This window comes from Podarcis gaigeae (assembly GCF_964106915.1).
Source record: "Podarcis gaigeae genome assembly, chromosome: 2".
Lineage (NCBI taxonomy): Eukaryota > Metazoa > Chordata > Lepidosauria > Squamata > Lacertidae > Podarcis > Podarcis gaigeae.
Window position 1 is genome coordinate 71,281,285 of NC_139679.1, and position 13,670 is coordinate 71,294,954.

General features: G+C 43.2%; 2 protein-coding genes across 4 annotated transcripts in view; both read right to left on the reverse strand.

The window, feature by feature from the left end:
* Positions 1 to 1,122: 1,122 nt before the first annotated feature.
* BRK1 (BRICK1 subunit of SCAR/WAVE actin nucleating complex) lies at positions 1,123 to 3,191 on the reverse strand. The gene is made up of 3 exons (XM_083726704.1): positions 2,959 to 3,191; positions 2,736 to 2,818; positions 1,123 to 1,763 (listed from the first exon to the last, which is right to left on the reverse strand). The coding sequence occupies exons 1-3, from the start codon at positions 3,074 to 3,076 to the stop codon at positions 1,737 to 1,739; spliced, it is 228 nt and encodes a 75-aa protein (XP_083582830.1). The 5' UTR covers positions 3,077 to 3,191; the 3' UTR covers positions 1,123 to 1,736.
* Positions 3,192 to 4,264: 1,073 nt separating this feature from the next.
* Positions 4,265 to 13,670, reverse strand: part of FANCD2 (FA complementation group D2) — a 37,643-nt gene continuing 28,237 nt past the window's right edge. The window contains exons 32-45 of one of the 3 annotated variants that reach the window (XM_083726497.1): positions 13,184 to 13,312; positions 12,930 to 13,048; positions 12,431 to 12,541; positions 12,023 to 12,150; positions 11,283 to 11,382; positions 10,820 to 10,942; positions 10,628 to 10,721; positions 9,568 to 9,639; positions 9,111 to 9,149; positions 8,297 to 8,371; positions 7,656 to 7,730; positions 6,189 to 6,335; positions 5,340 to 5,411; positions 4,265 to 4,829 (exon numbers count right to left, since the gene is read on the reverse strand). In XM_083726497.1, coding sequence (XP_083582623.1) covers positions 4,749 to 4,829; positions 5,340 to 5,411; positions 6,189 to 6,335; positions 7,656 to 7,730; positions 8,297 to 8,371; positions 9,111 to 9,149; positions 9,568 to 9,639; positions 10,628 to 10,721; positions 10,820 to 10,942; positions 11,283 to 11,382; positions 12,023 to 12,150; positions 12,431 to 12,541; positions 12,930 to 13,048; positions 13,184 to 13,312 — 1,365 coding nt within the window. In that variant the 3' untranslated portion in view covers positions 4,265 to 4,748. The remainder of the gene's footprint in view (positions 4,830 to 5,339; positions 5,412 to 6,188; positions 6,336 to 7,655; positions 7,731 to 8,296; positions 8,372 to 9,110; positions 9,150 to 9,567; positions 9,640 to 10,627; positions 10,722 to 10,819; positions 10,943 to 11,282; positions 11,383 to 12,022; positions 12,151 to 12,430; positions 12,542 to 12,929; positions 13,049 to 13,183; positions 13,313 to 13,670) is intronic. The other 2 variants (XM_083726499.1, XM_083726498.1) reach the window with 2 other exon arrangements.

Here is a 13,670-nt window from a genome sequence, read left to right on the forward strand (position 1 = left end):
TAATTTTATTATTATTTCAAACATGTCTAGGATAAGCTGAAACCTTTACTCAGCGTCAACTTGGGAGACCTGGAGCAGGGCCTTTTCCTTAGTCGCACCCATTATGGAATTCCCTCTAGAGCACTGAAGAGCTGCCTCATGTTGTACATACTTAAAACTCCCTTCCTCCTTGTCCACTGGCCATGCTGGCTGGGGCTGACGGGAATTGGAAGCCCAAGAATATCTGGAGGGCCACCAGTTCCTCATCCCTGCTCTAGAGGCATGGATAGCTTTGACATGGCTCAGAGTTTGTGGCATGGTGAATAAATGGTGGTTTGCCCCAGCTTTCAGTGCTTATTGTTAGTTTAAGATTAATTAATATATCACTTAAGGCCAAAATAGGCATCTAAGCAGTATACTATTTATATCTATTTTTTATTAGTTGTTCTTTTGATTTATTACCCAGTGCTCACCATCAAGTTCACAGCAACTGAGCCAAATCGAACTACCTGGTCCTACTGGTAGTAGCCAGGGCAGATTCTCCCACTAGCACAGTGGGGCTACCCTCTTCTCTCTCTGCATCCCCGCAACACCTCCTCCACTCCACTCAGGTCGGAAGAACCACCAGAACAGCACATGGGGGATATTGTTCCACTGGGCGAGCAGAAGTGCTTGAAGTGACAGGTCAATTTCCAAGCAAAACACTGAATTCCACAATATTAAAATTAAAATAAACTTACACAAACATTTAAAATGTTTAACTATGGATACACTGGGGAGCTGCAAGTGTCCACCAATATTTTCTTGGACACTCACACTATTCTGGCATTGGATGGGCTCAATACACGGCGGCAGTATGGTGCAGTGGTTAAGAGCGGTAGTCTTGTAATCTGGGGAACCGGGTTCGCGTCTCCGCTCCTCCACATGCAGCTGCTGGGTGACCTTGGGCCAGTCACACTTCTCTGAAGTCTCTCAGCCCCACTCACCTCACAGAGTGTTTGTTGTGGGGGAGGAAGGGAAAGGAGAATGTTAGCCGCTTTGAGACTCCTGAAGGGGAGTGAAAGGCGGGATATCAAATCCAAACTCTTCTTCAGTATCCCTTATGTACACCCATCCCAAACTCTAGCTGCAGACTGACCAGACTTGTTAAGCACAGGAGGTTTTATTGTTGAAACACAAATGGAAAAAAGATACCCCAAGTTACATCAGAGAATACAAAATACTTAGAAAACTAAGCCCCCCTCCCTTGGCACATGATAAGTCTCCCCCTGCCCCCCAAAACACACTGCACATTTATTCTGTTGGACAACCGCAGTGAAATGAATCGATACCTTCCAGCAGCGAAAGTCAGCCGCAGGATGCTCTTACTGTGTATATTGAAACTGCCCACTATGCACAGTCCCAACATCCTGCTCTGTTTCAACTGTTAAAAAACAACATCACCACCATCATTGTGTTCCCAGAAATGAAGATTTGGTTTCATAAAGATTCTGTTAAAGAGAGCTTTGCAAGCGCATAAATCGGCTTGTATAAAAACCACATAATTAAACATGCTCTTGTACAATTTAGCCATTTCAGGTGGAAATCACCCGCACAAAGTCACAGGCTCCAAACGGGGGGTGCAGCTTCCCAAGGGGCAGAGACGAGTGTAACTCCCATCCATATTAAGAAATGAAGAAACTTGATGTCTGATCGTCAGCTTCGTAAACAGCTGCACATTTTTTTTCCAGGTTGGCTCCCTGCCAGCCTCCGCCACCCTATGTCAGCGTTTCACCTTTTGTTACCTGTCAAAAGAAAGAAGAGAGCTTGCTTGCCTTGCAATGTGGTTTCCTGGGAAGGGAAGGGGGAAGAGGATATTCCTAAGTTTCTTTAGGAAACTTATAGGTAGTATTGGCGCAGGAGAATAGATATTATTATTTTTTGTGTGCACACTTGATCACATAATACCTTAAAATCTAAAAATAAAGCAAAAGTAGCTGGGCTGACCCATATGAAACAATCCCAAATCCATGTTAAGTCAATACCTTCACTATGCCAACCAGAATTTCAGAAAATAGCATCAATAATCTACTTCATGCCACTCTGGTAGCACTTTTGTAAATTGTTTTTTTTTAAAATAATCACACAATGTATACATGTTATGAAATATATAAATAATACATGTACATTCCCCCAATATGATAACTTAAAATCGAATACAGCGTTAAGTGTAGTGGATTTTTTCTGGTTGGAATGTGTGGGCCCAATATGTGTGATGAAGAAGGCTCCAGGCAACAACAAAAAAGGCTTGCATCACAATGTGTCTGCAGAGGAAAGGCAGAAGCTGACTGGAGGGCTTTTGCATTGCAGGGGGTTGAACTAGATGAGGTGCCTTATCTATGAATCATTCAAGCACACAAGGGCCATAGCTAAGTGGCAGAGGTTCCATTGCAGGCATATCCAGTTAGCACTGCCAAGATCCCTTCACTGAAACCCTGCCCATCAGCACAGGTCATGGATGGTCCATATCTGACTCAGCATTAGGCGGCTTCTTACATTCCTGCGCCCAACCTGCTGCCTGAAACTGACCACCTGGTTCCTCTCAGCCTCCAGGGAGGGCAAAAGCAAGCCTGGCTTGCGTGCCTGGAGGAAGCCTGCAAAAGGGAGCAGGGGGTCGGCAGCAGAATCCCCGAAGCCGAGTCGGCCGCGGGTGCAGCCAGCCAGGCAAAGGGGGTCATCGCCTTCCGGGGTTCCCGGAGCAGCCGCCGCCGCCTTACCCGGGCCTCGATGTATTCGATCCGCCTCTCCAGCGCCGTCAGCTTCTCGTTGAGCGTGGCCAGGCGCGAGCGGCAGGACATGTCTGCAGGCGAAGAAAAGGGAAAGTGAGAGGTGGGCAAGCGGCGCCCCCAGCCAGACACCCCCCCCCCGTCCCGCTTGGCAGGGATCGCGACCCCCATAGGGAAGGAAGGAAGGAGAAGGCCAGGGCGGCGGCTTCTGTACCGAAGGAGTTGAGGAAGTCCGCGATCTTCTTGATGGAGCTGGTGATCACCTCGATGTACTCGCGATTGGCCCAGTCCTGGTGGATCTCGCGCTGAACCGGGTCCTCCTGTACCGACATGACCGACAGCTGAGAGCAGACGGACCCCCCTCCCCGGAAGCTGCTGCGCTTGCGCACAAGACGCAGCCCGTCTCCCCAGGCTTGCTTTTCCGTGTCTTGTAGGAGCAGGCCCAAGGTTGCGGCACGCGTGCGCCGTGCTTCCCTGGGCCCCGCCCTCCCCAAACCCGCGAGTCTGCGCACTGCGGCAAGCCTGGGATTGCTGAGCAGATGCCGAGACAGAGTTGGCATTTGGGTTTGTTGTGGCTTCAGTCTTTTCCTTGTATTTCTCTTTTGAGGCCCAGTAGTGAGGGGCTTTTTTAGATTAAGGAAAGTCAGGTCTACCCTATCTAAAGCCTGCAAGAGGGAGATAGCAAGAGTGGAATTCTTACGCTTATCAATCATGTGAAGTCAATTTCAAACATATTTGTGCTTCTTATGCTTTTAATAAAAGGGCTAAGAACACACTGTTTTGGCTATAATACTTCTCTTTCCTGATGTTGTGGTTTACCAGATTTTCTTCTTTTTCATAGCTTTGATGTGTAGCTGCAGAAGCCAATATTGCAGCATTGCGTACTACTTTAACACTCTGGAATTAATGTTTCTCTGGACTTGAAAGCTTGTGACGCAAAAACTCCTTCCTTCATAGCCATTATGAGGGAAGAAACTGCTGTGTCCCTACAATAAAGCATTTAAAACTCTACAAAATCAAGCATTATAGTTAAAGGCCTAAGGGACTTTAAAAAGCAGGACTGCCCAAATTTAAAATGCAAATCCCACACCTTAAGACATATTCAAACTCCAGTTAACACCCATGTAAGATATAAAGTTACAAAAACAAGAGACATATATTTGCTTTCCTTCCCAACTAATTCATGAAATTTGGGGCATGTCTGATTCTCTGCTTACTTGCCATTTTCTTACACTCTGGAAAGCTACATGTATTTCATATTAAATAGAGATAACAGCAATACTTGAAAGACTAAAGCTAGCTGGACAATTCAGGACAGCAAAATTTTTATTTTTTCAATGTGTAGACATGGACATGATTCCATAACATTCAATTGCCCTATTTAAATGCTTATAGACAATGTCACAGAAGCCTTAAAATGACTTGTGGGTAAGGGACACAAATGCTGATGGTTAATTAAACCTACAGAAATGTCATTAGTGCCCCTTTAGAACTATAACACTTGCCACAGCATGCAACAGTTAGGATTTCTAATTTATTTAGTAAATTTGTGAATGAAACTCCAAAGATCTTAATACATATTTCTGCATGTAGCACTACAAACAACACAACAGTCCAGGACACTATACAAATGAGCAGTGAAATATTTTCATGAGACGAAAGCAACCAAAATGAACATTTTAGTATTTTTTCAGATGTTTAATCAAACATTTCAAATGTTGATTCTTGACTCAAATGAAAAGTTGTATGTTTTGTTTTTACATATCACGAGTGGAGAATATTTAGGGATTGACAGAGTGAGGCATATGAGAGAGGAAAAGAGAGACAGATTTGGATGCAAGGAGAAAAGTGCTTTGAATTTCAAGGTGCAAATCTTTCTAGAGATCCACAATAAGCTCACTGAAGCACAGGTGTTCTGGACACACAATCCATTCAATATTTGCTTCCTTTAATTTACTAGTTCCAGTAATTATGCCATGAAGAATTAAGCCGGTATAGCCCATGCTAATCAGAGCTGTCTTCATCACTGTCTTTGATATCCATCCCATCTTCATTCTCTGAATCTTCCCCTTCCTCCTCCTCCTCCTGGGAAAAAAAATCATGGCACTGATGCACAAGTGGTGAAGATTAAGGGATACAGATGTATGCACATTATCTATAAGCATTTTCATTGAGCTAGCCATCACAACCCCAAATATTTCTTGGCCTCTAACCACCAGTTTGAACCTTATTAGCATATATGTAAAGTTAGGGGTGGGTTTCCCCAATGTGCAAATTGCTGCCTTTCCATGTCCAAGAAAGGGATGGTTCAGAGTGCCATTTCCATCTTATCTCATTAGGCTAACCGGATTATGCCCATTGGTCAGCCTAGCCCCCCCCCCCCCTTTGAGCCTACAGACTGCAGCTCATTTCGTGCAAAAGATGTTAGTGAGAAAGACGCAACAGTGGCACAGCTCAGATTACAACAACAGTGAAGACATCTTATCATTGTGCATTTCCTGTACCAGAAACAGAATGATAATCTTGACCCTTCCCCTACTGCAGAATATAATGATTATAAAAACAACAACCACAATAGTTGCTTTAGAGAATTACCTCTGTGGGAAGCTTGGAAATCTCCTCTTCCATCTTGCTAGCTTGGGATGCCTGTGAAAGAATCTCTTCTCCCTAAAATGGACACAATAAACTTATGATGCCACTCAAAAATGGAACTCTCCTCTCTCTTGACTGGCTTTCTGCTACTCTGTGAAGACCTTTCGTTTTAGACATGCATTTGACTCCTGCCATATGACTATTTGGTTTTAAATCTCTTTTGGTTGCTGTCCCTGCCCCTTTTTAGCTGTTCTTGCATTTGTCACTTACTGTATTTTGAAGAACTAAATAAATAAAATTAAAAAATTGTCCAGTAGCACCTTGGAGACCAACTAAGTTTGTTCTGGACAATTTTTTTATTTAATTCGACTGCGTCAGACCAACACAGCTACCTACCTGTATTTTGAAGGTGTGTTATGAGCTGCCTCAAACATTCTACTGGAAGGACAGGGCACAAATACTTTTAATTTAATAAAGGGCTTATTTCTTATTCTATTTCACACAAATACTGTGTGTGTTACTGTTACCCGTATATCATTCCATTGAAGAGGATGAACACACTGTCAGCAAACTGGCTTCCAAAAGCCAGTATGTGAAAATTAATTTCTTTGAGTTCAGAGGCCCTTTCAGATGATCTCCATCGAAATAAATCATTCAACAAGCTAGCAACAACTGGTTCACTCAGCTTTCTAAAAAGACATCTGATAACATAAAAGTTATGATCTTCCATGTATTTAAATGTTATTTACTCTGCTAATACTTGAATAATGATGTCCATTCAAATTCCACCAAGCTCAGTCAATGAGCCATTCACAAGAAACCAAGTGGTGCTGTACACATATATATTCTCACCTGCAGATCCCTGTTTTTGAGGACGCCCACCCAGAAAGCTTCCTGACAATGATTGAGAGCCAACATTGCTTTCACTCGGTAAACAAACAGCTCAAGGGATTTCTTCAGTAGCGGTACATGGCTGGTGAGTCCTGTGTCTTGATGAATCTACACATGGAAGAAATGCACAGAAGGAAATTAACAATCCTTATCTGCATCTTTTTCTCTATTTAATCAGGATTGTTCAGTTGGTTTGGGATATAGGAAATCTGGCTTCAAACCCTGTTTTATGAATGCACTAAATGGCATTCAGCAAGGTTTTATCTCCCTACCTCTGCTATGATGGAAATAGCAACCTTCAATATGGTTGTTATAACTAAATAGTATAAAGGTTGTAAAATGTATATTATAAACTTAAGAGTGCTATTGATATTGTAGCTTGTTGCCTTTGGACAAACTTGCTCTTTCTTCTGAAGTCTGTCTTCTACCTCCCCTTCTCTCCCAGTGCTAACCCTAAAAAGACAAGTGTAAGGTCAAGGAACAGGTTTTAAGCAACAGGACTGGCAGTGGGGCATAGGGGAGCAGAAAAGGTCTGCTGCCATAAATATAACCTTCTCAAGTTGATCAGGGTTGAATATTATATTACTACCACTACTACTTGCTTTTATTATTGCTTGTAAGCCACCCTGAGCCCGGCCTTGGCTGGGGAGGGCAAGGTATAAATAAAAATTATTATTACTATTACTACTACTACTATTATTTTACAACAACAAAAAACAATATCAGGAGTAGCAAAACAGATGATGACAATTTAGCCTTCCAGAAGAATATACCTGTGGTTGTGGTAAAGGTAAAGGTACCCCTGCCCATATGGGCCAGTCGTGTCCGACTCTGGGGTTGCGCGCCCATCTCGCTTAAGAGGCCGGGAGCCAGCGCTGTCCGAAGACACTTCGGGTCACGTGGCCAGCGTGACAAGCTGCATCTGGCGAGCCAGCGCAGCACACGGAAACACCGTTTACCTTCCCGCTAGTAAGCGGTCCCTATTTATCTACTTGCACCCGGGGGTGCTTTCGAACTGCTAGGTTGGCAGGCGCTGGGACCGAGCAGCGGGAGCGCACCCTGCCGCGGGGATTCGAACCGCCGACCTGACAATCGGCAAGTCCTAGGCGCTGAGGTTTTACCCACAGCGCCACCCGCGTCCCTGTGGTTGCAATATGTCCATAATAATAAAGGTCAGACTTACAGGCTAATAGCAATTAGCTTATAAAAATGTTAGCTGGACCCTTCTTATTATGCATGGACAGGAATGGATAAAGCAAGAATAGCTGGAGGACAATCTGGAGATTCCCAGCCTCTTACTGGATTTGCAATTCATTACAAATAATCACTGAAATGGGAAGACTGAGCATACTTTGATAGAGAACTTAAAGCAGATTGACCAGATTGTACTAAATTAGAAGCCAACACCTTGTTTGTAGCCTTCTTTACCTTGGAATGGCCACATATGTGGTGAAGTTGTCTAGTGCTCAGCTGCAAGGTTTTCAGCAAACTCTGCACATCCTCCTGGAAGGCGGAAGAAAACCATTTACAAACCTGTTCAAAACTGCCACCTATTGGGCTACTTGGAATACTGCATTATCACTGTAACTCAAGGCTCTATTTTCACTCAGTGGGTTATACCGAACCAGTTAGGACGGCTTTGCATATTGCATCACACCAAACTCAGGTTTGCTACCAAGTGTACTGTACATTAAAAAAGGAGTTGCAGTCAGTCTTGGTTCCTGGACAAGTGTACTTGTATGATGCCCATATTTGCCACATGTCCCCTAAACCTCTTTGAGATGTATATTTAAAAGTAACACACGAAACAGCCCTTATCTGAGTTATTGTCTTACTATTATCCCATGCTCTAGGTCATGGCAGTTTTGCAAGGAAGTGTCACTAAGGCACATAATTTGTTTCACCCACTGTTCAGTTCTCAGATCAACTCAGTTATACCAAACATTTCCTCCCCGTTTTCATTGTATCATTTGCACAGTCACTATACTCCATGCTTAGAAAGAGCAGCCACGAATTCTTCAGTCTATTCCTGTGTCAATCAAAAGACAGCCCTGTTTCCAACATCTTACCCTGTGTTTTTTAAAGCTGCAGTCCAATAGGGGCATGCCAAGCTTCAAGAATGTTTCCACAAAAAGACGCCCATACTGTGCGGAGCAAAGACAAAAAGGCAGAAAACGTGGTAATTGCTTACAAAAATTAGGAGATGCTATTTGAACAAGCCACGAGTTTACATCACAGAGCATGGAACCTTGCATATTTGTTTATTTCCCTTTCCAGCCTAATCAGGAAAGAAGTATTAAAGCATATCCCTGCCATCAATTTACATCATTTTAATTTCATAGTTTCACCCAAACAATCTCAGGAATTGTTTCATAGGATGTCTGTAGTGCAATGTAGCTATGTAATCAAAAGGTATTTGTGCTCCAAAGTTTCTCTACTGTAGCAGGAATACTTGGGCAGAAGGTACATGTGCCAGTAATTTCAAGTATCAGCATGGTGCTCCCTCATACCTACATCCAAGTTCACATAATAAGCACCTTTCACTGAATGAAGTGCTGTGCTCCCTGCATTGCAATTATAGCCAGGTGCAGAGTCAAATTGAAGTATCAGAGTGGAAGGCCCTTGCAAGTCCTAGATTGCCTGGGTTGTTTTTGGCACTGAGTGACCAGCAACTTTTGGATGCTCTCCATTCCCCCCCCCCCCAATTCCTGCTGTTCACTGCAAGATCTCTGTAACTAAGAATTAGTACCTGAGCTTGCGTCCTCCCGCCCTGCTCCCTCCCAGCCCCCTTTTCTTTTGTGTGAGCTTGAAGGCAGGGATTGTCTTCTCACACATTTGTAAGCCTCTGTGGGAGCCACCATTGTCATCAGATCTTCAACTTACCTTCAGGCAAGCACTGAGCACAGGCCTACTGTCAAATACCTGTTTGGAAAGAGTAAAGGATCCAGCAGAAAGAATGATGAGAAACCAGAATGCTAGTTAAAGCAATTCCTCCCACCTTCCCAAGGAACGTAAAAGTCTGTACAAGGTCCTGAGGCAGCTTATTCCAGCTGAATAGCTCTCGTAAGAAATTGCTGTTAGGAAGTTTCTCCTCGTGTTTAGCCAAAATCAGCTTCCCTACAATTTCCACCCATTGATTCTAGTCTGCACTCTGGAACAGCCCCCTGCTTCTGCATGGCAGTCCCTTGAGATGTTTGATGATGGTTATCACATCTTTTTTTTACTCTTCTCCAGGTTAAACATAAAGGCACTCATTTTGACTAAATGGATAAGAATACAGGAATCCTACACAGACATATTCCAGCAATGCACGTTCCTTGTTAATGTGAAGGCTGCTCACCTTGACTAAATTAACAAGGATGTGGAAATCCCGGACAGCCAGGTTCCAGCGTAGCAACTTCTCTAGCTGGACCTGTGGAATAACAAGAGTAGAAATACCGGTATGTTTATTTGGGTATCATCTGGCTGCTGCCAGGAGCCATGTTCCTCAAGGTGAGGGGGAGAGGCAGTGGTGATGAACAAGTCTGAGGTTCACCGAGGCTTCTTCACACAATGCTAAATCACAGGTTAGTGTTACATATCTGTTAGGCCACTGTCAGTTATGAAAGACAACACATTTATATGACTGAGGTTCCCTACAATAAACAATACAAGTGACCTCCAGCAGGTACATTCAAGCTTTGTTGTTGTTTAGTCATGTAGTCGTGTCCGACTCTTTGTGACCCCATGGACCAGAGCACGCCAGGCACTTCTGTTTTCCACTGCCTCCCGCAGTTTGGTCTTAAATGCCATGGTGTGTGTGTGTGTGTATACCTTTACAACTGATTAAAGGTAAAGGTAAAGGTACCCCTGCCCGTACGGGCCAGTCTTGACAGACTCTGGGGTTGTGCGCCCATCTCACTCAAGAGGCCAGGGGCCAGCGCTGTCCGGAGACACTTCCGGGTCACGTGGCCAGCGTGACATCGCTGCTCTGGCGAGCCAGAGCCGCACACGGAAACGCCGTTTACCTTCCCGCTGGTAAGCGGTCCCTATTTATCTACTTGCACCCGGAGGTGCTTTCGAACTGCTAGGTTGGCAGGCGCTGGGACCGAGCAGCGGGAGCGCACCCCGCCGCAGGGATTCGAACCGCCGACCTTTCGATCGGCAAGTCCTAGGTGCTGAGGCTTTAACCCACAGCGCCACCTGCGTCCCATTACAACTGATTACACATGTGCTATTTTACCACTTAGTTATTGAACACATGTGCTATTTTACCACTTAGTTATTGAACTTGTGCAAAATTAGCTCAGAGCTTCAGGAATTAAGTACATGGTGAGGCTGAACATGCTCTCACACATTCTGCCAGAGCTATGGTATGCAGACTTCCTGCTAGAAATCTCAGATACCCTATGTCACCCTACCTCACTGGAATCTGATGGTTTTCCAGCAGAAATGCTTTTCGCTGAGCTCTCTAGCTGAGCCATCATCACTCGGAAGAAAACTGGAAACGTTTGCCTGGTGAAAATAGAATACATAATATAAGTTTCTCCAGTATTTCTTTCTTTTTGGAGAACTGTTCAATGGAAAAAAATAAATCTCAAGGTCCCCATTACCTGGTCAACGTAGGGTAAGTGGAAGAGTATTCATCTTTAGAAGACTGAATCAGCTGCGGAATCCCAACACTGCAAATGTCTTCTATCGCCTTCAATATATTATCTGTGTGCTCCATATAGATACTGTGTGGAACAATTTTTTTCACAAAAATTACCAGAATTCCATATGGTATCAGAAAGCCTTATAAGGCTTATGCTACATTACGTTACATTTGGCTTGATGTACTAGAAAAGCATAAAAGATGTTTTCTTCCCTATTTCATCAATATTCGTAATTATAAACATGTAATGTAGTTACAAAGGCAATTTGATTAGAAATTGTGATTTTTAAACAATCTCGGTAGTTGCCAATGAAGCCTTTTCAGTGTCAAATGAAATAAACTGGCTGCTACATCATGATCTTTTTGTGGGAATGAAAGTAGAGAGCATTATGCTTATATCTCAAACAGAAAGCCATCCTTACCAGAACAAAGTGTGGAGAGCATCATTAAACTGGGTGCCCTTCTGACGAATTCCACTGGGCTGCAGCCATGATTGGCAGAGAAAATGTTTAGTGATGGAAGCTGTTGAAGAAGAACAAAAGAAGAATGCATGGATTTATTTTATTGTGCAGGGCAGGCAACAGTCTATTGATCCGCTTTCAGTGTCTCAGTCGGGTAGCCAGCATGGGGCTATCCTGAGGTTGCTGAACTCCAACTCCCATTAGGCCAGCCAAGAAAGCCAATGGTCTGGCATGATGGGAGTTGTAGTCCAGCAACATTTTAGGGGCACCATACTGGCTATCCATGAGCTAGGCAGATAACATGTGTTGAACACCATGTGATTTTGCATCAACTTTTATTTCTTGCCATTTGTGATATCTGTGGGCCCAAGCACCTGTGGTTCTGCAACCGTTGGAGTCATAGTCTCATAATCCTGTAACTATTTTTCAATGATCTCTGTTGGGTTGTCACCTACAAAGCTCCCCCTGTTTTCAGGGAATTTCCAATAAGACGTACAAACATTGTGTGCATCATCCACTTTGGAATCCTACTTTCCATCTAGGTTAGGTAAGAAACACTAACCATAAATTAAATCCTTTCAGCATTTTATTTCTTGAAAGCATAGCATGCCTTCTTCAATGTGCTTGCTGAAACTCTCAAAACTACACATAATTTATACAAATTAAAGCTATGCAATGCAAGGAAACTCTGTACACCTTACCTATTTCATTGCTTTTCTGGCTAGTCCCAGATTTTTCAGTAATGACAAGCAGAAGCTGAGTGAGGCTCAGTGCACAGTAAATGTTGGGAATACTGTGCTGGAAGTTCAGTAAGTATTGAAAACTCTGACTGTAGGATACAAAAAAGAAATTTATAATTATTATTATTATTAACAACAACAACAACAACATTGCTGGTATATTGGTATAATAAACACATTCTAATATTCAGTTTCCCATGCCCAGTGATGGATCCTATATCCTGTTTCTGAATCTTTTACCTTTTAGATCCATTTGAAAAACTACCTGGAAGGGATCAGGCACTTTGACAAGAGGAAAGGTGGTCTATTCAAAATAGGGCTAAAAAAACACTAAGGGGTGCACCACGAGGGACATGTTCTTTATCTTACCTGAGCAACTCCTCAAGAGGGAGATCTCTCTCCCCTGGCTTGAGTCTATGTGCTAGGACCCGGAGACCAGATTTCAGCAAGCTATGGTTTTCGTGTTGAGAAAATCCACTCCTGAGGAAAGAGAAGACATCAATCACCTTTTGCAATAATGCCTAGTGTGGGGAAGAGAAATGTAAGCATTCTTCAAGCTCTGTATGTTTTTCATGCACAGACTGCCAGCCACATGTCATCAGAAATCTTGGGTCTCATTTCTACAGCAGAGGACTATCAACTCTGATTGCACAGTTAGGCACCCTAAAGTTTTGCTTACGTTCTTGTCTTAATCTGACCAAGTAACTGTGTCAGGGCTATATGACAATGAGCTTCACAGGAGCCTATTGCTGACCTTAGCTAAGGATGGCTTGTTTGATGGGAGTCCTAGCCAAGAAGAAAAATAAGAGCCCTAAAATAAGAGTGATGGTTCATCCTTACTGTCATATTTGCACTTCCACACACTCACCAAGCAAACAGAAGGTGAAAGACTTGCAATAATCGCTGATAACAGGATGACATGAGGTGGTGTTCTTGAATGTTGACCCATGGCCCATCGATCACACCATGGTTCTCTGCAATTAGTGCCTTAATTGAAGAACAAACTATTAAGTAAAAAGTTGCCATTTGCTTGCTTACATTGTGATCCACCTACTTTACTAAACACTCATGATAGAAACACACATTGTATGTTGATGTAGCCTAAACAATTTACTTTCTAACCTGGAAGTAGTTGTGCATATTTTCCATGTGATTACACAGTGGCTTCAAGAGTTCAACAGCATATTCAATCACTTCTTGAGATGATCTTTGACAAAGATGTGAAAATCCAACATTTCTATTTCCTTTTCCCTGTAGAAAAGCCAAGGTTTTTAAAGTTTTATGCAGTGAACAGACCTTAGTATAGGTGAAAGGGATTTTACCAATGAATGCTCAGCAAACATGAAATTGTCTCCAGTATAGAATAAAGTGCATAGCTGGTACCAGCGTAAAGCTGGGCACATAACACAGTCACCTTTTGAAGAGCACAAACTTGGATTTTCTCCCTTCCCAGCTTCCTACTTTGATCAAATCATGGTTTACTAAATCAGGTTTAACAGCAAACTAAGATTTGATCAAACCAGGAAGTATACAAGAGTGAATCAGAATGCACAAGGGACAAAGAGAGTGCATTACTTAGGCTAGTTTCTACACACTCATCACATCCTTC

Bases quoted from the DNA above. Each gene is read 5' to 3' on its own strand.
- BRK1 (XM_083726704.1), bottom strand. From the start codon at position 3,076: ATGTCGGTACAGGAGGACCCGGTTCAGCGCGAGATCCACCAGGACTGG. The intron at 2,819-2,958 runs GTACAGAAGCCG...CTTCGCCTGCAG, and splicing joins GGACTTCCTCAACTCCTTCG to ACATGTCCTGCCGCTCGCGC. The intron at 1,764-2,735 runs GTAAGGCGGCGG...TTCTTTTGACAG, and splicing joins TCGAATACATCGAGGCCCGG to GTAACAAAAGGTGAAACGCT.